A 25,997-nucleotide genomic window follows, 5' to 3' on the forward strand; every position below is an offset into this window, starting at 1 on the left:
GCGCGAGCCGCGGGGAAGGGAGGGCAGGGCCGGGGCGGGGGTCCCGGGGGTCTCGGGAGACGCGGGCACCCGGCGCTACCTGCGCGGGGGCCGCCGCCTCGTCAGGCCCGTGGCGTGAAGCGGGGCCTCTGCCTCGGTACCCCCGGCCCGCCCGCCCTGCTCCGGCGGGTTTCCGCGTGAAATGGCTGGCACAGGATTTCTTCACGACAAATAACTGAAAATTAGCCCTTTTTCTATGTGTTGGTATTATTATTATTATTATTATTATTATTATTATTATTATTATTATTATTATTATTATTATTATTATTATTATTATTTCCGGGTTTTGTTTTGTTTTTTCACCTCCAGCCTGAAGCTGTAGGGCTGGTGGCAGGTCTGCAGGCAGTGAAACCCAGGGTGCCCGCTGAGGAGGCTCAGCTCCCTAACTTTGTTTGTGCTACTGCATATCTTAAGGACCAAGCCAAGTGCAGTACCTCATCAGTTTACAGATTGAGCTCAGATCCTCTGACACGTGTACCAATGAAGTAAAAACTGAACACTCAGGTTCCCTGAAGTGGGGCACAACTGCGTGAGGAAGGGAAGTGCTGTTTGTGGTGGGACAAGGTGGATCTAGTCTTTGGAGGATGACTTGAAACTGTCTGAGATGGCTGAAAGTTATGTCTGTAAAGAACTATTTGCAGTATCTCTCTCTTTTCCTGAACTAAAATGTTGAAAACAAATTTGAGGGAAGATGTAATATGCTTATTGTTTTCAGAGGCTGAGTAGAAGGAAATTAAATAAAAAGATAGTGCCTGCGCAAAGACGAGAAAAACTCTTTTAAGTGAAACCTTGAACAACAGTTCAAGGACATCTTGGTGTTTGCAAGAAAAACTCCTGATGTTTTCATCCCTCTTGTTACATTTTCCAGCTTGTCAGAGTTTGTTTTGTTGTAGTGTTTTTATTAAAGTATATTTCCTGTAACAGTAATTCATGGAAGATTTATGTAAAGAACTGGTGGAACAGCTTCTTTGAAGTGATTCAGTGTCATTGAGTACACCTTGAAATTACACAAATGTTTATTGTTCAGGGACCCATTTTGCAACTTCACAGCAGTGTGTTTCTCTTTGAGTAGATTTCTGAATCTGTTTTCCAAGCAAGCCTGCTGTTGGCATTTCTTACGTGATATTTTTGAAAACTAGCTGGTAACTTCAAGCGTCCTTGAGTATGTTTTCTAATGAGTAGTTTACATTAGATCTTGTGTGTGTCAGCCCCAACATTTAATAATTTCAAATGTAGCTTTGTGTGTTGTAGACTTGGATAATTATTTTAAGAAAACATCCCTGCACCAAACATTAGAATTTAAGGTAGAGGCCACTGTAGTGTGGATTGTTGTTTTGTTGTGGTAGGTCTTTTGTGTTTTGGGTTTGTTTTTTTTTTTTGTGTGTCTTGTGTTTTTTTGTTTTTTTTCAGTGCTAGTTGTTTATATGTACATTTGTCCCTAAACCAGATATATCAAGTTAAATCTAAAGGTACTTCTTGTAGATGAGCTTTTCCACCATCTTTCTTTTAAATTTAGAACTTGTTTTTAAAATAAACCGTCTCTTGTATGGGCTGCAGTGCTTGAGAATCTTAATACAGTCATAGAAGAAATACTGTGTGATGATAGTGTCTTAAAAGAAGGTTTACTTCTACAAAATCCAGAAATGGTAAGTCAGAACTAGTATGTTTCAGGTAAGGAGAAGTCAAGTGATAAAGCATTTTGTACTTTTGAGATGAGATTGGGATCGTTTTATGTAGTGGAATTTTTAAGTCTTGGAGCTGAGACTAGTAGCTTGGCTTGTGAGGTGAAGGCCATGCTTATCCTGGAAGTCACTGCTTCCAAATTCTGTGGGGGGAAAGTTTGTTAGTACTCAATGTGTGACTGCTGAGGAATTGAGGTGATCTCATTGCCAACTAGAATTATTTGTATTTTCTCATTGTTGAGTAATACCCACTGACTATTTTGAGCATGTCTTAGTGTGTCAAGATGGAAGGACTAGGTACTTGCAGTGCCCTTACACATGCTGCTGGAAGATTTGGTAGTTATCTGTGGTAGGTTGTATGAGGAAATGCTTCAAGAATGTTCTGTACAAAGGATATTTATTGGTGCTTCAGAAGAGCTTGCTAAATGTATTATAGTTAGTGTCAAAGTTACTTTCCTTCATTGATGTCTTAAGCAGTAAAGATTCTGATTTATTAATGAGTAATATATTCCCAAATGAAGAGCATTAGAGATCACTCTGTTTGCATAAAAGCATAATATCAATTTATCTAGTAAATTGTTATATTGTACATCAATAATAAGTACCTAAATATTGTTTATTTAGAGACTAGCATAGTAGGATTCTGGCCTCTGAATGTGGTGCAGTGCTTTCTTAAACAAATACCTGGTTAAACCACCTTTGCTCTTGAACTTCCTTAGCATTCCTCACCCTCAGGTCTTGTATTTGTTTACCTGTGCGTGCATGTAGACTAATTCTAAGCTATTAGGGATTTACTAATAGAGGAATGGGAGATACAATGTCTGTGAAGCAGCTAAGGAAATAAAGTAGCCTTCACACACACTTTAGGATTTAACCAGCAGTAAGTTAACAGGACCTGATGCTGTTTGTTGAATACTTCAATAAGGTCAGCTAATCATACCTATAAATAAAACAAGTACTATATGTACTCCTAGGTAACAAACTAGTGTTAATTGTACGATTATAGTGTATCTTGTGCTGTTTAAACTAGTTAAAACAGTGAGTACACTCAGCAAACATAGATGATACAGATGACCAGGGAAAATGTTATGCTTTCAGGACATCAGCAGTTTCACTTATTAAGTCTTGGTCTGATGGTTATTAGTGGACCCAGGCAGGTTTCTTCTATGTTTAAATTAAAAAAAAAATAATAATCCAAGCTTGAAAATTGTTTTTTATATTAGTTCAAATAAGTCTGCATGGTTGACAGTATAATTTCTTGCTCTAGTAGGCTGTTAGGCAGGCTGGATCTGCACTGCATTTTGGTGTGATTGCAGTATTTGCTGACAAAGTTGAATTAGCAAGATCAAAGCTTGCTAGCAGCAAAACTAGGTTAGCTTATGCTTCAGTCTTGGTGCTAGAAGCTTGCTCAGAGTAGATACTCACTAATGTGTTAAAGCTTTTGTCATTGATTTCCAGTTGTATAACATACCTAAAATTCATTGGTGCAGCTTTTTTACTATGCCTTCTGTTGAAGGGAGGTTGTCACCTTTTCAGTGATGGATGCTTTCCCTGTTTAGATTTTGAGGAACATCTAGTTTTGTTTGAAAGCATGCTGTACTAAATTTAGAAAAAAATATTATTGTAACACTCAATTGGATTTCATGAGGTTGGAGCACACTTATTAGTGGTTCTAGCATCATCTGTGATGATCTGGAATGGTTTTGTTTCCTAAATATTTATCAATCAAATTAGTCTTACAAAGGAGTCTGTTTAGCTTGATCTTTCTCAGTGTGGTGTATTCTTGGAGTTTGCTTTGAATTAATGGACTTGAATGTACAGCATCCTTGAAACAAACTGTTCACTGAATATCTCAAAATTGAAGCTTTCTTCCTTTAAATTGGATTTCTTTGCATATTAATAAGAAATGTAGTGGCATACTTTGATACTTAAATTCCCTTGGCTCATGAGTGATGCTGTCAAACCGAGTTACCTGAAATTAAGAACTTAATAACTGTAATAATTTCCCTCTTTTCCCCTTTCCCTCCTCACTTTGTGAAAATACAAAAACCCAACATATTAATTGGCATCTCTTTATCTTAAAGTTTTAATACTGCACAGGACAATAATTACTATTGTAAAAAACCTTTGCTTCTCATGTTGTATACACTAAAATTTTGTTGTAAGTTGTAAATCATATTTGACAATGAGAGACCTGGATAACTCACAAAGACAATAACATTGTTTCCAGGTTGTGTTATTTGGTTTTGTTTTTTTTTTCCTCCAACTGATCCTTTTCTAAACAGTAAGTATCACTGTTGCTAAACTTCAAACAAAATGGAGCAGGGAGATCTTGGGTAAGAGATGTTGCTGAAACTTCCTTATGCTTTCCCTTTTACACACTTGTGTATTGTCTTGAATGGACAAAAAAGGAAATGCAAAACCGCAGCCACCCTGTCTGTGCTCTGACAGTTCTTCAAACAGACTTTCTTCTGCCTTCAGCAGCATGTGTAGCCCAGGAATTCTTTCCTTTCAGTAGTCTGCTTGTTCTGTGTTCAAGTGTAGAAGTAGGAGGCAAGTAGAATTGGTTGGTTGCTGCAGTGAATTTTTAAGTCCAGCAAGACTAGTGTGTGCCCTGTTGGTGCCATTTCTCTGTTGTGGCTGGATAAAGCAGTAACCGATTATAGACCCGCTCTTTACTGTTACTGATGAAGTATTCCCTGAGACATCTTGTTACAGTGAGGTAGGTGACAGAACTTTAATTTAACACACTGTAAAATATTCTGAGTTTAATTAAACAGCATAACTGAAATACCGAGGTATCTTTGCAATCAGAACGTAGTAATCACCTATGGTCTAGATGTTTTCTAGGACACGTTTTCCTCCCCTACTTCTGCAGATTGACTGTCAGAAACTCATTGGTACCGTTCTCTGGGGACTGCAACAGATCACTGTGTGAAGAGCACTGTGCAAACTTAGCATTTTCCTAAATGACTGAGCAGAAAGCTGAAGGTCTCCTCAATTTAAGTAATACAGTAGCTGTGAACTGCCACTCTTGTTGGAATATACTAACACAACACTTCTTTTGGAAGTACTTTAGTTCAGCTTTTTTAATTCTTTATTGTTTTTAGCTTTTGTGAGTTGAGCTTCATTTGGTTCAGGAAGCAAGAGTCTCATACTTCATGGTGATTTTGTATCCCGCTTGTAGAGTTATTAGGTATAAGGGAAGTGAATGTAGTGAATGGATCTTTTCAGAACCTGTTTATAACACTGAAAAGTTATGATTAACTGCAACTGATTAACAATATATGATGGGTTGTTTTGAAGCCTTTTTTTCTTGCTATGTTTGACTGTGATTTGGTGTTTAACCTTGACCTGTTGATGTTTTCCCTCACCCTGTTTTCCTGTTGTGTGGTGTGTTCTAACTGCAAAAGTTGCACAAATTTGAAAGACTTTGACTGGTTTGTATACTACTGACTGTTTCACTAATCAATATTTAATATGGTTTTCATAGGATATGTAACATGACACTGATATTCTGGACAGGTAATTTTCACTGTTTGAAAACCTTACATCATAAGGGGAATCAGGTAACTGCTAGAAATGAGCACCTTATTTATTTATTTTAGTAGCATCATATTGCCAAGGATCTGTTTCGTGGAGTTCACTCATGAAAAACCTGTAACTTGTTACTGTTACAATTAACATCAAGATAATTCTGAAATTGTCAAAATGAAGTTAATATTTAAAGGGACACTGTCATTTTTTAAAATGCAATTTACATCCTGGTTCTAAAAACTCTGTAATGATTGTTACCTTACTGAAAGTTTATGAGGCTATTTGGTGGAATTCAGAATAATATTAAAGGCAGTGAAGCTAGTCCCCTTCAGCTTCTCCTTCCTATCCTCTGTATGCACATGCCTGCTTCTTGCCTCTTTGGTTGCAGCTTTGCTATGGCTGTGTGCACCCTCTTGCAGAGCCTGGGGAGGAGCCTGCATGCTTGCTCTCTCCAGAACAGTGCATGAGTGATGTGGTCATGCCGGTGCATGAGGAGAGTGCAATTACTGGCAATGACACTGGCTGCAGGTGAAGTGCTGCTACCAAGTAGATACAGTAACGGGAGGTGTTTCATACCTGGTCTTTTGTGTTTGCTTACGAGCTGTGAAAGTAGAAACTTCTGTTTAGTTGATGTGAGAACTTCACTGTGTAAAAATGTTATCTCATGCATTTGACTGTGTCCCTTTAAATTTCACGTACTAGAATGTATAGCTGCCAAATCTGTGCATACTGATACTGAGGGGTGCATCTGATTCACCTAAGGGAAGGGATACCATCCAGAGGGGCCTTGACAGGCTTGAGGAGTGGGCCCATGCCAACCTCATGAAATTCAGCAAGGCAAAGAGCAAGGTCTTGCACCTTGGGTTGGGGAAACCCCCATTATCCATACAGACTGGGGGAAGAATGAATTGAGAGCAGGTTTGTAGAGAAGGACCTGGGGATACCTAGGGGTGAAAAATCAGACAGGAGGCAGCAATGTGCCCTTGCAGCTGAGAAAGCCAGTTGTATGCAGTTGTAGCCAATGGTACAAGAAAGACATGAACATGTTAGAGCAGGTCCAGAGGAGGGCCATGAAAACGATCAGATGGCTGCAAAACCTCTCCTGTGAAGAAAGACACAGAGAGTTGGGATTATTTAGCCAGGAAAGAGCCTCTAGGGAGACCTTATTGTGGCCTTTCAATACATAATGGGGACTTAGAAGAAATATGGAGAGAGACTATCTACCAGGGCCTATAATGACAGGACAAAGGTAGTGGTTTAAAAATGAAAGAGGATCATTTTACATTAGATATAAGGAAGAATTTTAATGAAAATGGTGGGGAATCACTGGAATAGTTGCCCAGAGAGGTGGTAGATGCCCCATCCCTGGGAACATGCAAGGTCATGCTGGATGGGGCTCTGAGAGACCTGATCTAATTGAAGATGTCCCTGCTCATTGCAGAAGGGTTGGACTAGATGACCTGTAAAAGGCTCTTTAAACCCAAACCATTCTATGAAGCAATCCAGGAAAGTGTGTTTCTTGGTAAAGTCCTTTAAAGAAGTAGTAGCTTGGCAGCAGAGGGCAAGTGGAAGTTAATATAATTAAAGCAATGCCTGGTAGGGCATAAACCATATTAACATCTCTCTGTAGAGCTACAGCTCAGGACCTAAATCTGTTAGGAATTAGAAATTATATATTTTTTTCCCCATAGATCTTAAGTGAAACAGTGTTAACTGGTTGATGTGATAATATGTAACTGTGTATGTATAGATAAAAAACTTTAACACGTCTTTGTATGTGCATGCTTTGGGCCTTAAAAATAATTAGAACACTGCAGAAATCAGTAAACTGAAAGCCATTGAACGAGTGGTTCCCAAAGGAGATAGGAAGGAGGGTGGAAAAGAAGAGAAATATTCATGTGTTTAGGATCTGATCATACTTTGAAAAGAAACAGAAACGAGATAAGCACTGAAAAACCTGCTCTTAGTTGTTGACTGTAAGTCCGGGAATATAAAGATACTTAGCAAAGCCCAGACAATTGACAATAACTTGTTTATGGGATGGGCTTTTTATAATTTCAGTCCTGTTTCCTGTGGCAGAGGAATGTAGCCATAGTGGAAAAAAAAGAAACCTAAGTCAAATAAGAAACTACCCAATGATAGTTCTCTCTCTTCTTTCTTCTTTCATTTGTGAGCATAGCTAATTAGTTACTACTGATTAATCACACATAAAAAGCTCTGATGGGATTAGGTGCCGGAGAGGACTGTGCAGAGTCCAGAGGAAATGAAAAAAAAAAATCAGTGCAGTACAAGATACTGTTGCAACCTGAATTTTATTTTAGATTCACTGTGGAATTGGTGTCAGGTTACTGGAACTCAGGTGTTCCAAAAGCTAATTAAAACACCAAACTTTTTAATGAGAAAATTTGAGGATGGAAGGGCATCAAAACCTTAACTAAATCTAGTCCTATTTTGATACAAATTTAAATATATTTTTGTATTTTCATTTTTGTGATATAAAAATGAAAGCAAATTTAAAACTGTTTTTATTAATGGTGCATACCATGGTTTTAGTAAGCTGTACTTTTCCTTGGCTTTATGAATATGTTAAAAACCTGAAAAAAACATGTCAAAACCATAAAACTGGTTAATGCCTAGACTTGTTAATTGTGATGGTGCTCATTCCTAGCTTGAGATCTAGTGTGTTGGCGGATCTTAAATTGGAAGTGGCCCTGGGTTTGGTTTAATTTTTCTCTGATGAGCTTATTTAAAAGGAAGCTCAGTTGCCTTGTTAGCTTTGCCAGCTCTGCTCTCCTATCTCTTTGCAGACTGTTGCAGCTATTTTAAGTTGTAATTGTTGTCTCAGAAATCGTGTATGCTGGAGAATGAATTTTTATTTTGTCATCAATGTTAATGATTAAAAATTCTGAGTAATCAATCTTAAAACATCTGAAATGTTAAAATGGTACCCCATGAAACTAAAAATAATTTCTGTTGAAAATCAGGTTTAATTAAAAATTGCATAATTAAATGTTTGTAAAAAATAAGATTTTGACAGTAAAGAACATATTCTCCATGTTTATGCAAGAAATCAAACAATCTGATTTTTCTTAAACAGGGGAAAGCAGTAGATCATGCATGGTAATATTAAATGGTGATACTGTGAGGTGTTTTTAAGGATATTAAACTACATATTTGGCTTTAACAAGCTTAAAAAAATTAACAGCAACAACAACCTGTTAAGTCAGGTGCACTTCCACTCTTCTCCTAAGTTCATGGACACTTTTTCTATCCAAGAAAGTGAAACTGTGGGCTGTCAAAAATGGTGGAAAGTATGTAATTAAAATAAATTTCAACATATGTGTAAACAAGCACATCTATTAAATGTTGTATACTAACACCCAATTTTGCATGATACATTTTTAACCTGACAGTGTCCCTAAATTACCATGTCTTTTTGCTTTCGTTTTCCAGCTGGGTTTTAATTTTGCATGCATTTCAGTGAAACATAGTATGCATAATAGTTGTTTCCTGGAAGCATTTTGGGGCTGTCTCTGCTAGTGTTCTCCAAAATGAGTAAGGTATTTATTTTCCTTATGTGGAGATTTGTTAGCTAATGAATAAGTAATGCAAAAGTGATTTCACTTTGTGTATATGCATAGATGTTTTTGAACTAAATGTTGTTTGAAGAGTACCTGTAAGTAATAGGGATCCCTTCATTTTAATGACACCCCAAACAACTCAGAAATTAATTAGAACTAAGTATTTCTATTTCGAGGAAAAAAAACAACAAAAACTCTTGTTAGCTTGGCAAAGCGATTTGTAAAGTGTAATACTTGTCCTTAGTTTATCATAGGACCCTCCGTGAAGCTGTTTTTTTGAAGTAATGCCAATAGAAAGTGGAAGTTGTGCATCTGCTCGCCAAGCAAAGCAGAAACGTAAATCACACAGTCTTTCAATCCGAAGAACCAACAGTTCCGAGCAAGAACGGGCAGGACTGCAGAGAGACATGTTGGAAGGGCAGGTAAGATGACACACTGCTGCTTGGATAACTTCCGTAACTTTTTTATGATTCAAGTCCTATAAAGACCTGTGGAGCTTTTGTCTGGCCTTTGTGTATTCTTACAGGAATGATAATGCCATGAAGAATCAGAAAAAAATAGCCTAATTATTTAGGTGCACCTTCCCTCCCCCCAGTTGAAGATCAATTCATGATTTCCTCCATTTGAATTGGGAATAGTAGTAACTCAGGAATAAGAGTAAACCAAGATATGTTAGTGAAACTCTGATAGGGAAGGTATTAGTGGGAATGCTGTTTTGCATTCCTTACCATAAAGTAAACAGATAGTGTCAGCTTGCTGAAGGCATACACTTAACTTCAGTTTTTGTTTGTGTTTGTTTTTTTTCTTTCTAATTTGGGTCAAATGAAGGGGTGATCGTTTGTGTATTAAGCTTCAGAGAAAGAATAGTAATCACAAACTTCTCTAATTTTCATAGTCATGTTAGTCAGTGTAGTGAATGCCATCTGGAACCCTTTTAACAATATTAAGATTAACTGTAGGTAAGACTCCTAAACACCTAAGGGAGTGTTTGAAGTAGTGCTGCTGCCAAAGATAAGCAAGGATCAGTTTGAAAACTATTGTCAAATTGACTACACAATGTTAATACGGGACTGGCAAAGATGATGCAACGATCACAGCCTTACTTTGGGAAAGAACTGAAGGGTGGCTGAGAGCTCAAGGCATGTTGTCACTTCTCTGCAGTAAAACAAAATGTTAAGCTGTTTTAGTATTTGTTTCAAGCTCTGTAAGTGTATTATGCTGTCATATTTACATGTTTAATTTTATTTATTTTTGTTGGCCTTTAACCTTGAAGAAACAGGGATAGAATCTTACAAGTAGAGAGTATTAATGTCTCTTCACAGTGGGGCAGTAAACTGCATAAGATCTAGATAAGTACTTTTGCAGATAAACAGATAACATTGCATAGTATTTTAATAAGTTAATTTAAATCCAACTTTAAAGAGAGCAAAGGAAGTGGTGGATGCTGTTCTGGTTACTTTAGAACAAGTTTAGATTTGCTTATGCTTTCCTGCTCTGAGAATTGGATTGAAAGTCTTGATTACATCTCCTTTTGTGTTTGAAAGTAACAGAAAAGTTTCTTTCACAACATTGTTGTGTGGAATTATTGAGTAATTGAACCCAATAGTAAAAAATAATTATTCTAATTTTTGTGTTTTTCTTAGTAGTATTTCATTTGTACAGTGTTCCTGTTTAATCAGTTTTGTTTCAAGTCAGTTTTAATCAGGATCTGTTTCATGTTCTGATTGACTGTGAATGCATGAACAAAAGTGTTGCCTCAAGGGAGAGGCAGTGAAGATGCCAAAAGGAATATCCTAGTGGGGCATAAGGAGCATAGGACCACTTCTTTCAGCATGATGTGTGTTTCTGTCAGCTTAAAGTAGCTGTGAAACTGATATAAAACTGAATTATGCACACAGCAGATGTCCTCTGTGTCATGGCTGTTAGTGGTTCTTGCTCTTCTTAAAATTGATGTTCAGAAATAACTTATAAAATCGGGATCATTATAGGCCATTTTAATTATTTCTGAAGACAATAATCTTGGTTATGTGAACATAAACATGAGTGAGATTAACTTCTGGTTGTTTAGATTCTGATTTGGTGGGAAGGCGAGTGCTGCCCTCTGATGGCTCGTATGCACAGCCTTCCCCAATTGAATCACTTTTTTTATAGGAATGAAACCAATTTCTTTTGCTTTAGGTTTGCTGGAAGACTTAAGAACAAAACAAGCTATGATCATCCTTAAACTTGCATTTAATAATGACGTTCACTCGGATTTGAGTAGTGTCCTGTGCTAACGTTTGTACTGCCGTTCTAGTAATGCTGCTTCTGTACTTCTAGACCTGAAGTAGTGCTTTGTGCTGTGGCAGAAGCTGACTCAGTTTTCCTTTTTTGCTCATAGCTGATGATTTCAAGATTTTGAAATTATATACTTTTGCTTGGTTTAAAAAAAGTAGATATTGCTGTTGGGCACATGCCCTGTATATTTGGTAGATGAACATTGATATCTTAATAATATAGCATGCATGATACCATAATAATTTCACACCAAAATTTGGTAACTTGTTTCCTGGCATAGATATTTCTTAGTTTTTGAATGCAGCTTCATTATGTACAGATTTGTCCAGTAGTAAGATGATGTTGTACTGAATTCTGAGTTGACTGATTATATATGCTACGTAGGAATAGTTGATCTTTTTTGTTGTTAGGTTAAGGCTCCATTAAGTGGAATACTTACTAAAAAGTTTATAGCTGGTTACCTAGATAAATAATAAGTGTAGTAAGCCAATTTACAGATTGTGGTCCACCAGCAACTGAAGAATAGAACAGGTTTAGTAGAAATTGTTTACATAGTGAGCAAGGGTGATTCGTCCTTTAATCCATACTAGAGTGGATTAATTGATTATAGTTATTAGACTAATGACCATAGTTTCTCCTTTCTAATTTACCATTTTTTAGTAGTATGCTGTGCTTTACATTTTAAGATGTTTGTTAGTATTGGCTTCTAAGTGTGCTGCAGTCAGTTGTCTCCTGCTTTACTCACTGCTCAACAGTGTTTGATAACAGAATTGTTGATACAGTGAGAATCTTGCTTTGGATATGGTATGCATTTATTCAGGGAAAATGTGGTGCTGTTCTCTGTTTTATAGGCAGATTAAGAAAATTTAATTTAACTTGCCAACATAAACTTGTGGTCAAGCTGTGTATTGAGCTCAGATCATATAGATCCTGTCTTAGCGGTTCTATTACATTCATGTTTTTGTGCCTCAGAATTGGTCTGTTTATTACAATGAAGAAAAAAAATCAGCCCTCCTCTGTGAACTTGCTTCAAAATACTTTTTGTGAAGATAAGATGGTTGAATAATATCTGGGGAGGGAATGATTAGAAGTTGCAGTTGCCTTCATACTTTGTTCTAGTTAGTGAAAAAAATGGGTCAATGTTAAAAATATGTTTGAAAGGTTAGTTTGTCTCAAGCTTTGGTAATAAGGTGCGTTGTGGTGACAACTTCCTAACCTAATGTCTAGTGAATTTATGAATTAACTTTGTTAACCAGCAGTATTTGTTCTTCTTTAACTGGAACCTTGACCTTGTATGTAGATATTTTTCTACCTTTTTTCTTTAATTATCTTTAAAAAAAAAAAAAAAGAAAAATGTGATTTCAATTCTGTCCCTTGAAATATAAAAAGTTTGCAAAATGTGCTTTTTGTTTTGTGTTCTACACTAGTAGTAGTTTTAATTTTCTTCCTTGCAGGGAGATAGAACTGTTAAAATCAGCTTATGATTGAAGGTAAACTATATGAAGTATATATGAAGAAAAATATAAACCTCAACATTTTACTTTCTAGGATTCTAAACTACCATCTTCTGTACGCAATACACTCCTTGAGCTTTTTGGACAAATAGAGCGGGAGTTTGAAAACCTGTATATTGAAAATTTAGAATGTGAGTATCTGTTTTTTTCCCAGCAGTTTATGAATTGTTTGGATTTGGAATATAGTAGTGCTAATTCAGACACTCGGCTACTGTATTGTAATTATCATAGCTTTTCTGTGAGTGTAAGAATTACTTTGAACTTGTAGCTAAAGATGGGGCTTGTACCTTTTCAGAAAAATCACGTTCTTAGTTCTTTGACACAAGTAGTGAGAACTGATGTGTGTCATCTTCCTTTGACTCTTGGGCAAAGAAGGTGAAGTTGGCTGGTAGCAAGAAAAGTAGGGATTTCCACTCATGCCTCCCCTCCCCCAAAACTTCAGAAACGTTTGTCAGAAAACAAGTGTTGAATTTGTCTGTACCTCCAGAGTATGATTATTTTCCTTCCATTCCATTTCTGTTTTTTATTCATCTTCCTCCTTCACCTCACAGTTCTAGTTCACTCCTCACTCTTGTGTCTTTCCCACCTCCCTGACAATTTCTAATTTTTCTCTTCTGTGCTCAGTCTGTTATTTTTTGTTCATAGTCTTAATTCCTACATTAGTGTTGCAGATACTATACATAGAAAATATCAGGTTTTTTTCTCCCTGTTTTTTCATACGCTCCCTTTCCCTTTCTGCAACCTATTTCTACTTTTTTCCTTTTCTTATCTCTTCCAGGCTTCAATCTTAATCCTTTAAGGCAATTCTTATATCTGCCTGGCTTGTTTGTTGCAGTCATCTGTTACTGCAAGCCTGTCTCTCTGTTTACTTCTCTTCTCTATTGTCAAGTGTTTTAGAAAAAATTACATTTATGTAACTAGGAACACAGGAAAGAGAATCTTGCTCTGCTCATTTCAAGCACTTGGATGCAGTATGGAAGTGTGAACTGACTTTTCTAGTGTTTTGAACTGAGACTTCATTGAATTTCTTAGAATTGGCAAGAATCATACTCCTGATGGGGTACGTTTTCGCACATTTCAGAGCCTTGGAGTGAGTGACTTTTTTAAAGGAGTCCTCAGAATCTGTGGAAAGACAGCTAGACATATTCTTAAAAACAGTGAAAAAGAAATCTTAATAAGAATTCACCTGAGGAGAACAGTTAAGAGTATCAGCCAAGATTTTGAGAAAAAAATAAAATGCCCTATAAGTAACTGAAAATTTTCTTTATAAAATTAAGTTTTATTCTGAAATAAAGTTGAGCAATTTTGGACCAGCCCAGCCACTGGAAGTAACTTAAAAGTACCTGATTTGTTTTAGCTGTGCCATCACTGTTTTGTGTTGAAATGGCACTGGTGAGAGTTAATAAGTAATTGACAGAAAAGTATAGTCTTGTTACAAATACATGCTTTGTCTTATGTGCAATGAAAATATTTTTATTCTATTCAGTGTGTCTGAAACATATTAATGTAAAATGTGTACATAATTCTTCATCTGTAATGTGTTTCAGTCGTAAAATTTGCATCACTACCTGTCTTACCAAAACTCTTAACAGTAGACAGGCATTCAGGAGACAATACTATTTTGTGATTAATAAAATATTTGTCAAGAAATTACTTACTAATTCTGTGGCTGAAATATATATGATGATGCAGGTGTTCTGTTTTCCTGTTGAATTTGATTGAATGAGGTGTGCCGTGTATTTCATAGAAGCTGTTTTGTTAATCCTTAGCCACATTTATTAGGAAAAGTAACAGTAATTAGAAGCTACTAATACTTTCCCTGGAATCTAGGTCAAGGTTGATCTACAGAAAATTCAGTATGAGTCTTGGTTTATATCTTGGTGAGACCTGCTTTTATAAAATCACAGTTGATCTTTTCCTGTCCTTAACATAAAACAGATTACCCACTAACTATAACAATTCTTAAATACTATGTTAATTATGTTGTTAATGATACTATTTTTTTTTTATTAATGTGAATTTTTGTTATTGTTAGTACGTAGAGAGATTGATACACTGAATGAGCGTTTAGCAGGTGAAGGACAGACAATTGATGGAGCAGAACTGAGCAAAGGACAGCTGAAAGCAAAAGGTAAGAGAACCACAAAGAATCCTGAACAAGAGTTTTTGAATTTACTTTTTGTGTACTTTTCTGGCTAAAACATAGAGCCAGTTACTTATACAAATAAGCTGATGTTGTATTTGAAATGTCTTCCTTTGAATTTGTCTCAACAGCCAGTCATAGTACCAGTCAGCTTTCTCAGAAATTAAAGACAACTTACAAGGCATCTACTAGCAAGGTATGAAACACATTAAGCCTCTACTCATCCATGTGTAGATAGTGTGGCTGTCTTTAAGTTGTAAATTGTGGTTTCTTGAAGCTGAGTAGTGCTCTTCTTTGAGAAAACCTGCCTCATGAGGAACAGTATCTCTATCTTGGATTAATCCATCACCCATTACATCAACCACACTGTATTACATTTTCCCAATAATTGCTACCTTTTTAAAATAATGAATGTTGGAGGGGAAGACAGTGTGTGCACGTGTGTACCTGCGATTAATCTTGTAAAGAGAACTAAAGAAATTCAATTTCATGAAGGAAGTAGAGAACTTAGTAGGTAGTGAATTTCTAAATAAAGATTTGTGTGTTGCAGTTGAAGTGGAGTTTTAAGTGAGCATCAATGTGTGTACTATTATGGGGTTTTGTGGATTGTTAAAATTATTTATATTTTTTAGCTGTGAGACTGGAACAGCTTGTTCCCTTTATCTTGCAAGCCTTGCAAATTAGTAGCTGGGGATCATTTTTGCCTGTTCTCTTGGCACAGTCACCTTTTCTGAAGTTTTTAGTTTTGCACATGACATTGGCCTAGTGTTTTTGTTTTTCTCTCTCCTCTTTCAGTCTTCACAGGGAGTTTATTTGCTGCTCTTTTTGCCATGTCTTAGGATCATTTCATGACACATCGTTAAGGGTACATGAAATGTGAGAAAAGCACAGTGGGATCTGGTTTGTGAACCAGCTATGTAAGATCCTCTGTACAGCAGGCTAATGTGTGGTTATAGAATGGCTGTAGGTTTCTTGGAAATCCTATCTGTTAAGTAGTCTGAAAGCTTAAGAGTAAGAATAGTGTGGTGAAATAGATATAAGCTACTGTGTTTTATTTGGTCTCCTTTTTATTTTCTTGTTTGTCAAACTTTCTTGTTCTTGCCAATCTGATTCAGAGGTGCCACCTCCTTTTTCTGAAGAGGTAATGACTTACGAGTTCTTTAATGAGGTCATATAATATTTTAATGTGGGACACCATGGTATTAATAGAGACAAAAGGTGTAATAGTACTATATTAGTTAGTTATGAATTGGTACTTTCTCTAGTGTAGTGTTGGGGTTTTTGTTGTTGGTTTTTAAGGCTGGTATTAAATTCTTGTTGTCTTTTACTTGCAATGTAGTGCTCAGGCAAGGCATGCAGACCTCCCAGTTTCAGCATGGGAAGCTGGGAATATGGGGTGGACACTGCTGGGTAACTGCTTTGCTTCCCAGTGTTCTGATATACATGCACAGCAAAGTAGCCATGAGTAGTGGAACTCGAAGAATTTAATACCTTATTATAGATGTCATACAAATGTTATTATATCAAATGATAATGAAAGATCTTTGAATGTGCTGATATATTTCTTTCCACAACTTTGAATCATGATTTAATGGAGGGTAGAGAGGAGAGCTGAGGGGAATGAAATAGTTGAGAGCATCTCTCTGCAGTGTCTTTCTAACTTTGATGCAAGTGGCTTTATTTCAATTGCTTCTTCCTTCCTACATGAAAGAGTCAGAGCTGCTACCTTTTGTCTCTTGACTCACGAAGACACTATAGCCGAAGGTCAGGAAAGACTGTAGTTGTTAAACTCTGATCTGTCTGTATCCTGACTGGTTGCATTTAGAGTTCCCTAATACACTGTCTGGGAAAATGATATTTGAAGAGTTTTAAGAGTTGTGCAGCTTTGAAATTCTAATGCCTAATTCTAATTTTATGGACATTGAACGAGCAATGCTGTTCTCCAAAAACGGGGTGTGTTCCAAACTCAGTGCTGGAGTGGATCATGAGTTTTCTCTTCAACCCATCATCCTTTATACTGTTACTGTATGCCTGATTGAAAACTTGTTAGAAGTTTGTTTTGTTGTGGGTTTTTTTCCAATTTTTTATTTTTCCCTGTGGGTAAGTAGAAGAGTCTTCAGTTTTACAAACTGATTGTTTTGTGTAATTGCACACAATTACTTTTTTCTGATTGCCAGCCTGTACAATTTGTTCTGAAAAGAGCTTTCAATATTTGCGTGTTTTAATGAGAAGGCTGACACTTGACTGCTTTAACATTGTTAAAACATGCTAAAACTAAAACAATCTGTTAATTTTCTTGGGGAAAATGCAGAGGTAAATATTCTTAATTCAATTCCTTCATAGAAAATTCCCTTACCTGGAAGCTTTTAATCCCTCAGCTGAGTTAGGAGCTTCTATATTAAGTTGGCAAATCTTATACTGGAAAACGATGCCTTTAGCAGCAGGGGTTGTCCACCAGTGCCCAAATCCTGAAGAGAAAGTAGATTTAGTGCTTGGTATTCTAAATATAATTTTTTGTTTATCTTAATGGACAAGATCCTATAATTTAACTGCAGTTGTTTGTAGATGCAGGAGTCGCTATGTGAAATTCAGGTTTGATGACAAGTTGTTACTGGTGTTGTTGACAGTCTCTGGCCGTGACAATTGCTAAGACATCAGGAAAATGTTAACAGTTTATGCAGAATCCTAAAATAAAGTGAAATGATACAACCTGCTGCAGTATAAAGTAACTTCCAGGATCTCTGATTCTTTTGTATCAGGAAAAGGACTCTTAAAGGAAGATATTTCTTCATCCAACAGTTGAAGGGAATACAACTTTTTGGAAGATGTAGTTTTTTACTTCCCTGTTCAATGTTACTCCACAGGAAATTCTGTTCATCAGTCCCAGTGAAATGCTGCTGGACTGGTCCTGAGTTGATGAAGTTTTCATTCTTATTTCTAATGTGTCCTGTCCTCTTAAGAGACACTTCTAGTGTGTTTCAGTTTGTTTGCCATGCAGTTGTTTCAATTTGTATTCAGTTTTCAATTGTTTACATGGCATATAATTGTTTCCCTATGAACAAATTTCCGTGCAGAGGGAAGTACATGAAACTGTGGTTTTAAGAAAGAGGACAGACTAAGCTGGAACACAGTCAAGATGCAATTGGCTGCTTATTTGCATTTGTATATGATAAATCTGAGATCTACTGAAGTGACTTTAAAAATGCTGCAATGCAGAGGCCTCTTTTTAGCAAGTTGCATGTTATTTAAGTATTTCCTTACCTTTCTTGGAAAAATGTTCATGTATGGTTAAAGAACTAGGAAGTAATCAAAGCACTGTTAGTGTTACATGAAGGTGAGGGACAGCAAAAAAGAAAGAAAGAAGGAGAAAAAAAAGTGTGTTAAATGTGTATATGTGGCTATTCAGTGTTAGAGAATGTTTTCCAACTCTTATGTTTTGTGTGTTAATTCAAGAATGCTGATACTCCAAAAGGAGTTTGACAGTCTTGCCATTAAATGGTCAATGAAACCACTGTCCAGCAGTATTGGAAAATCTGTGCTTGCTTTTCTCCTAGAAAACCTTTGCATGGGGATTTGACACAATGTTAGATAGAATGCAAACGTAGTTTGAATGTGGGGTTGAGAGTTGAAAAACTTCAGGTTTGGAATTTGAGCTGAGTGCTCTATTAGTCCTTAACTGTTTACTTAATTATCCTGTTCCACTTCTCATACATGACTCTTTAGTTTTAGGACTATATTAAGTGTGAAAGTTGCATCTGTAGCATTGTATCCAAAGCCTATGAAACTCTACAGTGTGGTTGAACAAATAATATTTACCATTAATCCATTTGATTTTCAGTGCAGTCTTAATATTTTTTCTTTATTCTCCTGTGAAACTGAAATGCATATTAGCTGTTAATTTGGGATTCAAACAGGATATTATAATTTCATCATTGGAAAGTTGACATGCTCAGGATTTTGAATACTCTTGCAGATATTATTTTTAAAAACAATTTTGGAAGTAATTAGTTTTAATGACATACTTAAGACCTTTTTTGATACAAAAAACTAATGGGGTTTTAACCTTAGTTTATTGTATTTGAAATGTAGACCTAATTAATTTTCTAACTTTTACGAAGCTGTAGATAAGTCTTAATGTGATTTGTGTTGAAGCCTTTAAAGGTTTTGACTTAGCTGGTCAGATAGATACCTGCCCATAATTGCATGCAGAAGAAAGCACTGATAAATCAAAGTAATATTTTTATTTCAGCTTTAACAAAGCTTTTCAGACAGTCTTTCTCAATGCAGAATTATGACCTTCAACACTTGTGGGTAAAAGTAGAGTATTTTTAAAGCTGGTTTTGCTCTTATTGAAGTAATTTTTCACCGCTCCTTATTGTAGTTGTCTCTGGAAGTATTACAGAGAGACAATTTTTTTTTTTTTTAAATGTATTTCACACTGCTTTCATCTGAAAAGGTGGAATTTCTGCAACTCCTTTTTGTAGATATTTAGTGTTTTCAGCCTTCCTGTACTATAGTGCTGTTTTTGGTAACATGAGTTACCGTTTTTGCTAGACTTGTTCCTTTCATTTGATATTACTTATGCACATGCTAATTTGGGTTTAATGAGTCTTCTCTGTTTTCCTTGAACAGCATTGACTTTGAGGGAATGTGCTTATCAAATGCTTAGATGAGTTTGACATATCTTCAAAAAAAGCTTTATTGCACCAATAAATGAGCATATGCTCTTGGTTTAATGTTTGATTTGATTAGCTTTTTGCAGTTTTGAAGAAAAACAGAAGTGTTTTTTAGGTGGGAATGTTTCTAGATTTTGCTAGAATTATTAGTAGTACATTTTTTTCAAAGACATTACACTGGATTGAATAAATCATCTTTTTACATTATCAGATGTATCCTTCTTTGGGAATAGGCAAGGCAAATTCTTGGGGTATTTTATGTTTTGTTTGTTTGAAAATTAGTCCTTTGCCAAAACTGAATGGGAAGTGCATGCTGTACAGCTCATTACTCCAATGAGGTTGTGTTATTTTAGTACAGAGTAGTTTATCTTGCCTTTTGTAAAAAGGGGGAGGGGTATTAAAAAAAAAAAAAAAAAGAAAAGCAAGTAATGGAGGTGCATTTGCATCCAAACTCACTTTCCAGCCGTCAGATGTCAAATCCTAACAGTCCTGAACTGTCAGAACACTGAAGGAACCATTATGAAAAAGTATCTATTTGTATTTGTGAGATAATTATTTAATGTTGGTCAATATGGAAAAAAAATGTTGGTCTTTCTGCTGTTTCAGATTGTATCCAGTTTTAAAACCACAACATCAAGGGCAATCTGTCAACTGGTAAAGGAATATGTTGGCCACAGGGATGGTATTTGGGATGTCAGTGTCGCGAAAACTCAACCAGTGGTGTTGGGAACTGCATCTGCTGGTAAAGTTTTGTGTTGCTTGAATCTTTAGCAAATTCTGGTTTAGTCCCTAAACTGTATCAAATGTAGATCAAAAGCATACAGGAGTACTGAGCTGCGCCACTGAGTTCTACATTGAATGAATAGATTTAAAGTTCAGTTGCTGAAAAATTCTTAAATTGCAGTTTCCTTGAAATGCATTTAGCCTTTAGAAGGTTCAGGCATCCTTGTTGACCTTTCTAAAGTCTGTGCCAGTTAACTTCATGCAGGTCATGCTCTCCTTAGCCACAGCTCTAGCCTGTTGGATGGTGTTAACAGGCAGGTTGGGGAGCAGCATGGTGCTTTATGGCTGTATACAGAGATACCCACAGACTTTGTCATACTATTGTTTAGCCTTTGTTTTATAGAAGTCATAGACTTAGTAATAGTTTGCATATTCTTGTATTCTTACAATCATCTGGCTTTTGTCTGAGGATGTAGGGTTGGCTAAAAAAATCTTAATTTTCAGTTCTCATTAATCTACTAGATGCCTTCCTTCCCACTTGACAGGAAAGCTGGTACTAATGAGTAAGTCACTGTATCCTTGAGGAGAGTGAGGTTTTGGAAAATTATTAGGGAAATAAACCATAACTAGTTAGAATTGGTCAGTTTGAAGGGACAGTGTTTTGAAGTTGGAACAGAATCTGAAGACACTGGACCAGAAACCTCTGTTTCACAAACTAAACTGTTACCATTTTTATGGGTCCACTGAGGGGCATAATTTGTCTTTGTGTGTGATATCTTGTCTTTGTCCTGATTTAACTTGGAAACAGCCATTCTCCAATTTGGTATTAAGGTTCTCCTCACTTAAAAATGTTTATATAAAATCTTTATTTTGGGGTGTGGCAGGGTAAAGGAATGGCATTTGGAGTGATTCGCTTTTAAGTTAAGTTTTCGTAGTGCTCTGCAGTGATGTATACATGTTTGGGGCTTTTATATAGGAAGTAAATAGTTTGTGTGTAGAACTCTAGCTTGTAGTGACTGTCTGGCTTTTTCACTGCTGAATGTTTTCTTTATTCTTTCTGAATCTTGTGATACACAGTTGGAGCATTATACACAAGTTGGGAAAAATATCAAAAGTAGGATTTGCCTTTCAGTGCTTACTGCAAATCAATCTTGGGACAGCACCTTTACTTTTTTGGGGGGAGATGTGTTATAAGCAATAACGTTAGGAAGATTTTATATTTTATATATAAGGTGGTAATAAAGATGATTGGGTTGGTTCTGCATTTGAAATCTGTCTTGTATGGTATGCTGTACATTCAAACATAATTTGTTTTTTGAAAGGGTTAAAAGTGGAAAAAGATACATATGTAACAATGTTTACAGCTACTTTTTAATCTTTGTAGATCACACTGCTTTGCTGTGGAGCATAGAAACAGGGAAGTGCCTTACCAAGTATGTAGGGCATGTCGGATCAGGTAAGATAAGGCTATGTTGTGAAAACTGGAAAAAGAATGTGTTTGGGAGGGAGAAATGTGTTTTGCCAACTACTAAAATGTTTATGGCAGTTTCACTTGCAGGTTTGCCAATACCATTAGCAAGTCAGTTGGGAGGATCCACTAGAGAATGTTTTGTCATACAATTCTTTCTTGCAGAGGCATATTAAGACAGTTCCATAAATGCTAAACAAATAAACAAGTCCATGCAAAGAAACGTAGAGGCACAGTTACGACACTCAGAAGCTAAATGTCAGAATGCGTTGAGGTCTTGATACATATGCAGAACAAGAGAAGCTTATATAATCAGAAATTAGCTGTTTTGCAGGATCTGTGTTGTATTTGGGATACAAGGTATGGATGCTGGGTGACCATCTATTTGCACTTCTTTGTTTAGTGTGATACCATGTATAATGTGTTGTACAGTATTAAAAACTTGAAGACAGCTAATTATTTAAAACAATTTATTCCATATAGGCACTTGTCTTCCTCTATACCAGTAGGAATATTTCAGAAACAGTGTCTTTAAAGCACTTCTTGGGTGGAGAGGTGCAGTGTAGTAAGTGTTTTTGATGTGAATATTAATTTTTGGTATCCAGTTTGGCAAGCACCTGATTTGCACCCTTCTGTCTCAAAATGGGTAACAATACAGGGTTTTGTAGACCAAAGGTGGAGAGGTTCCCCATAGCTTTAACTTGCTATTGAGAGTTCAGCGCTTTGAGTGATCATAACCTGGAGTGTAGAGTCATGTGCCCAGAAAATGAGGGACACAGTTATTCGCCTGGTGTGTTTGGTTAAGAAACTCAGCTGGCACATCACGTGAACTTTGTGGCAAAGATACAATTAGAATTAAATTCTCCAGAGAAAAATCTAATTTGTATAGTTTGCATTAGGTTTTCAGGCATTTGTTCTTGCAATTTTACACAATGATCAAAAAGTTAATGGTCATACATAGTAAATTTTAATTATGTTAGAAATAGTTATGGATACTTAAATTCTCTTTGTGGAAGTTGAGGGCATTATCTCCTGTCAGCTTATACATGTTTGTTTTTTTGATGTGGCTTGTTTATTCTTTATAACATGAAGCACTTGTACTTGATTTGGCAAATAACTTCCTAGAAAATATCTAGTATAGTCAATTATAGCTGATTTCCTTGATATGATGTAGGTTTATGTATTCCAATAAAATACCACTGTAGTTTATCTCACTTGAAAGATTTCTATCCTACAAAAAATTATTGAAAGCTGAATATGTCCTGATTTTTCAATACTTTCAATGATAAAGTAGTGTGAAGTACTTACTTTAGTATACTAGCTTAAAACTTTACTTTGTTTTATACAGTAAATTCCATCAAGTTTCATCCAACTGAGCAAGTGGCTCTTACAGGTATGTACTGTTTTTTTCGTATGTTGAGTGCATTAATCATAATGGAAAAACAGGTGTAATTTGTGAGCATTGTTGTTGATATAATTATTTTTATATTTTAAGCTGGGTTGGAAGGGACCTTAAAGATCCCTTGCGTGAGCAGGGACACCTCCCACTAGATCAGGTTACTCAAAGCCCCATTCAACCTGGCCTTGAACACCTCCTGGAAGGGGTCATCCACAGCTTCCCTGGGCAACCTGTTCCAGCAGTAAGGGAAAGAGTATTGTGATACTGAGTGCAGAAAAAAGAGCTCAAAAATATGACCGTGTAAAGGGGTTTGCAGGACTGAGAATATTATCAGTAGTGCTTCAGATTTGAAAACTGATGTGTTTGTAACTGTTATTGATATGGTCCAGCAATTAGGGAACATACTTTGGGATTAAAGAAATCTGGATTAAATTTGCTGGTATTGGGTAAGTCATTGTAAAATGAATATAGTTATTTTTGAGGTTAGAAATTAAAATAGAGATTCTTTCTTAATCTACAGTGACTACTTTAAAGGAAAGTAGGGAGTAGAATGCCTTCTGTCTAGGATAACAGTGATTAAGTTCAGCTGTTTGGATTTTCCTGTTTGGTATGCCAACTTCAGTCAATGTTTCAATACCATCAACAATGTTGCTGTCTAAACTGACTTATAAAAACCAAACCAACCAGACAAAGCAGCCCATAGCTAGGTTGTTGTTGTTCTGTTATTTTTCTGAGAGGTGGTTCTGCAAAATATTTCCATTGAAAGTTTTTGGGTGTCGTGTTATTCAATGTCACTTGATTGATTTACAGTTGATTTAAAATAAAAAACTTTCTTCCCTCCTCTAGAATATTGACATCAGAAATCATACAAGGTTGATGACCTAAAGCATGGCACCTGTTGATATATTAAATGCCTTCTTCAAGTGTTACATGTTAGAACAACAGTGATATTTGTTCTGATGTGTAGTATTAAGTGGATATTTTCACTGTAGAAATTATTTATTAGCTACTTTCATTTTGCATAACAAGTTATGTTGTTACCAGGATTGAAGCAAGGAGAGTAACTGTTGATGTTGAGACTTGCTTACCAAAAATGTCATAGTGGTATCAGCTAAAAATGCATGCAACTTGGACAGTATTACCAAATGTAATGTTAAAGCTTGTTTTTATTGTCCATGGAAATGCTTTTATTTATTCTTTCTCTTTTTCTCATCTTCCCCTTCTGCAGCATCTGGAGACCAGACAGCTCACATCTGGAGGTACATAGTACAGTTGCCTACACCTCAGCCAACTGCAGACTGCAATGTAAGCAATCAACTTACTGCAGCTGAAGTAATTGCACAGCAATTTAATCAGATACAGGTTTTGTGATAAGACTAAATGTGAAATTTATATAATAATTAAAAAATTACATGATTTCTGGATTGCGAAAAGTGAGATTTTAAGGTTTTAGTTTGACAGATATATTTCAGGCTTTCTTTCAAAACAAACTCACTTCATGTTTTCCAAGGTCTATGGTGCAGAATAGAATATGCAGCTGTAAGTGCATTAATTGACTTTTTGTTCAAGGTAGTAAACATGTAAGTAAATGAACTGTCAAGTAATTTATTTTAATAATTCAAATAAATAATAAGGAAGTTCTTTTAAAACTAGCTGAATTATTGTAGCTTAATATACTGAAGCACCTATATTAGTTATAGTTGCTATGAATTGAAAACTGATGGTAAAGACTTGTACTTTTGGCATTTGTATAATGGTACTTTTACATTTTATTTCTAATCGACCCTTCCCAGTACTTATCATACTGTCATAGTTTTCCTCAGGCTTTTTTTTGTCAGTGTTTACTGTAGATTTTCAAATACTGTATTTAACTTAAAAGCATGCTTACTAAATTGTGAAGACAAACATAGTTTATAGTTTGAGCTTCTTAGTAAGCTGAGTAGGGGAAAGAGATGGCTGTATAATACAAGATAGCTTTCTGAGTGGGAAGTGTTTGATTCAGTTTATTTGATTTGGCATTTCCATTTTGAAGGAGCAGTACAGATGTCTTTTTCACATCCAGATGTCATGAAAGAAAAGTGTATTTGTCTTATGTAAATGAAATAGGATTCAGAGATTATGGCATTGTGGGTAGCCAAATAATTTCTTTTTCATCCAGTTTACATCAGCACTGTGTGATGACTGTGCATTGACCAAAAGATAAATATTGATGTAATAATTTTGATTCTAATGGATAAAAATATCTCAGTAATTGTCTTCCAAAGATTAAAATAGTCAGTTTCCTGTTAGGTGCTTCCTGCTCATAAAAATGTAAAGGAAAAAAGTCTCTTGATACATGTGCTGGAATGAAACTCAAGGCGGATGTCAGTAATACTGTAAAATACAGTAAGGGGAATATAAAAGACTTACCAGATAGTCAAGTGGACATATATTTGGAGCTAAATAGTGTGAAACAGATTTAAAAAATGAAGTAGTTATTAAAACTGCATTTAACTACTGGTGGTACTCCTTCAACTGAGTTTTTGATAGTGAATACCTGAACAGGCCAGATTCACATTAACAGGAATGGGAAGCATTTGCACTGTAAAATGGAATTTAGAGACATTCCTTCCCATTTATTCTAAGTCTTTTTTTCCTTGCATTTTATAGCAAATGTCTGGAGAAGATGAGGTTGAGGTCTCAGATAAAGATGAACCTGATGGAGATGGAGATGGTTCTAGTGATTGTCCCACTGTCAGAGGCCCATTAACTTCGCTCAAAAGCCATCAAGGAGTGGTCATAGCAGCTGACTGGCTGGTTGGGGGGAAGCAGGCTGTGACAGCATCATGGGATAGGACAGCCAATCTGTATGATGTAGAGACTTCCGAACTTGTCCATTCTCTTACAGGTATTTTTCACTCACAAAAAGACAAATTGGTTTCTTTTTATATGTGGGATTATTTGTAGATGTAGAAA

The 25,997-nt window shown here is 36.0% G+C and overlaps 1 protein-coding gene across 4 annotated transcripts in view; it reads left to right on the forward strand.

The window, feature by feature from the left end:
* WDR37 (WD repeat domain 37) overlaps nucleotides 1-25,997 on the forward strand; it is a 45,738-nt gene that overhangs the window by 1,756 nt on the left and 17,985 nt on the right. For 2 of the 4 annotated variants that reach the window (XM_051612799.1, XM_051612798.1), the window contains exons 2-11: nucleotides 5,218-5,249; nucleotides 9,087-9,264; nucleotides 12,668-12,764; nucleotides 14,669-14,764; nucleotides 14,908-14,972; nucleotides 20,059-20,194; nucleotides 21,560-21,631; nucleotides 22,992-23,036; nucleotides 24,271-24,347; nucleotides 25,692-25,929. In XM_051612799.1, the coding sequence (XP_051468759.1) occupies nucleotides 9,127-9,264; nucleotides 12,668-12,764; nucleotides 14,669-14,764; nucleotides 14,908-14,972; nucleotides 20,059-20,194; nucleotides 21,560-21,631; nucleotides 22,992-23,036; nucleotides 24,271-24,347; nucleotides 25,692-25,929 (964 nt within the window). In that variant the 5' untranslated portion in view covers nucleotides 5,218-5,249; nucleotides 9,087-9,126. Of the gene's footprint in view, nucleotides 1-3,111; nucleotides 5,250-9,086; nucleotides 9,265-12,667; nucleotides 12,765-14,668; nucleotides 14,765-14,907; nucleotides 14,973-20,058; nucleotides 20,195-21,559; nucleotides 21,632-22,991; nucleotides 23,037-24,270; nucleotides 24,348-25,691; nucleotides 25,930-25,997 lie in introns of those variants that run through there. The other 2 variants (XM_051612800.1, XM_051612801.1) reach the window with 2 other exon arrangements.

Source organism: Apus apus, chromosome 2, assembly GCF_020740795.1.
Source record: "Apus apus isolate bApuApu2 chromosome 2, bApuApu2.pri.cur, whole genome shotgun sequence".
Lineage (NCBI taxonomy): Eukaryota > Metazoa > Chordata > Aves > Apodiformes > Apodidae > Apus > Apus apus.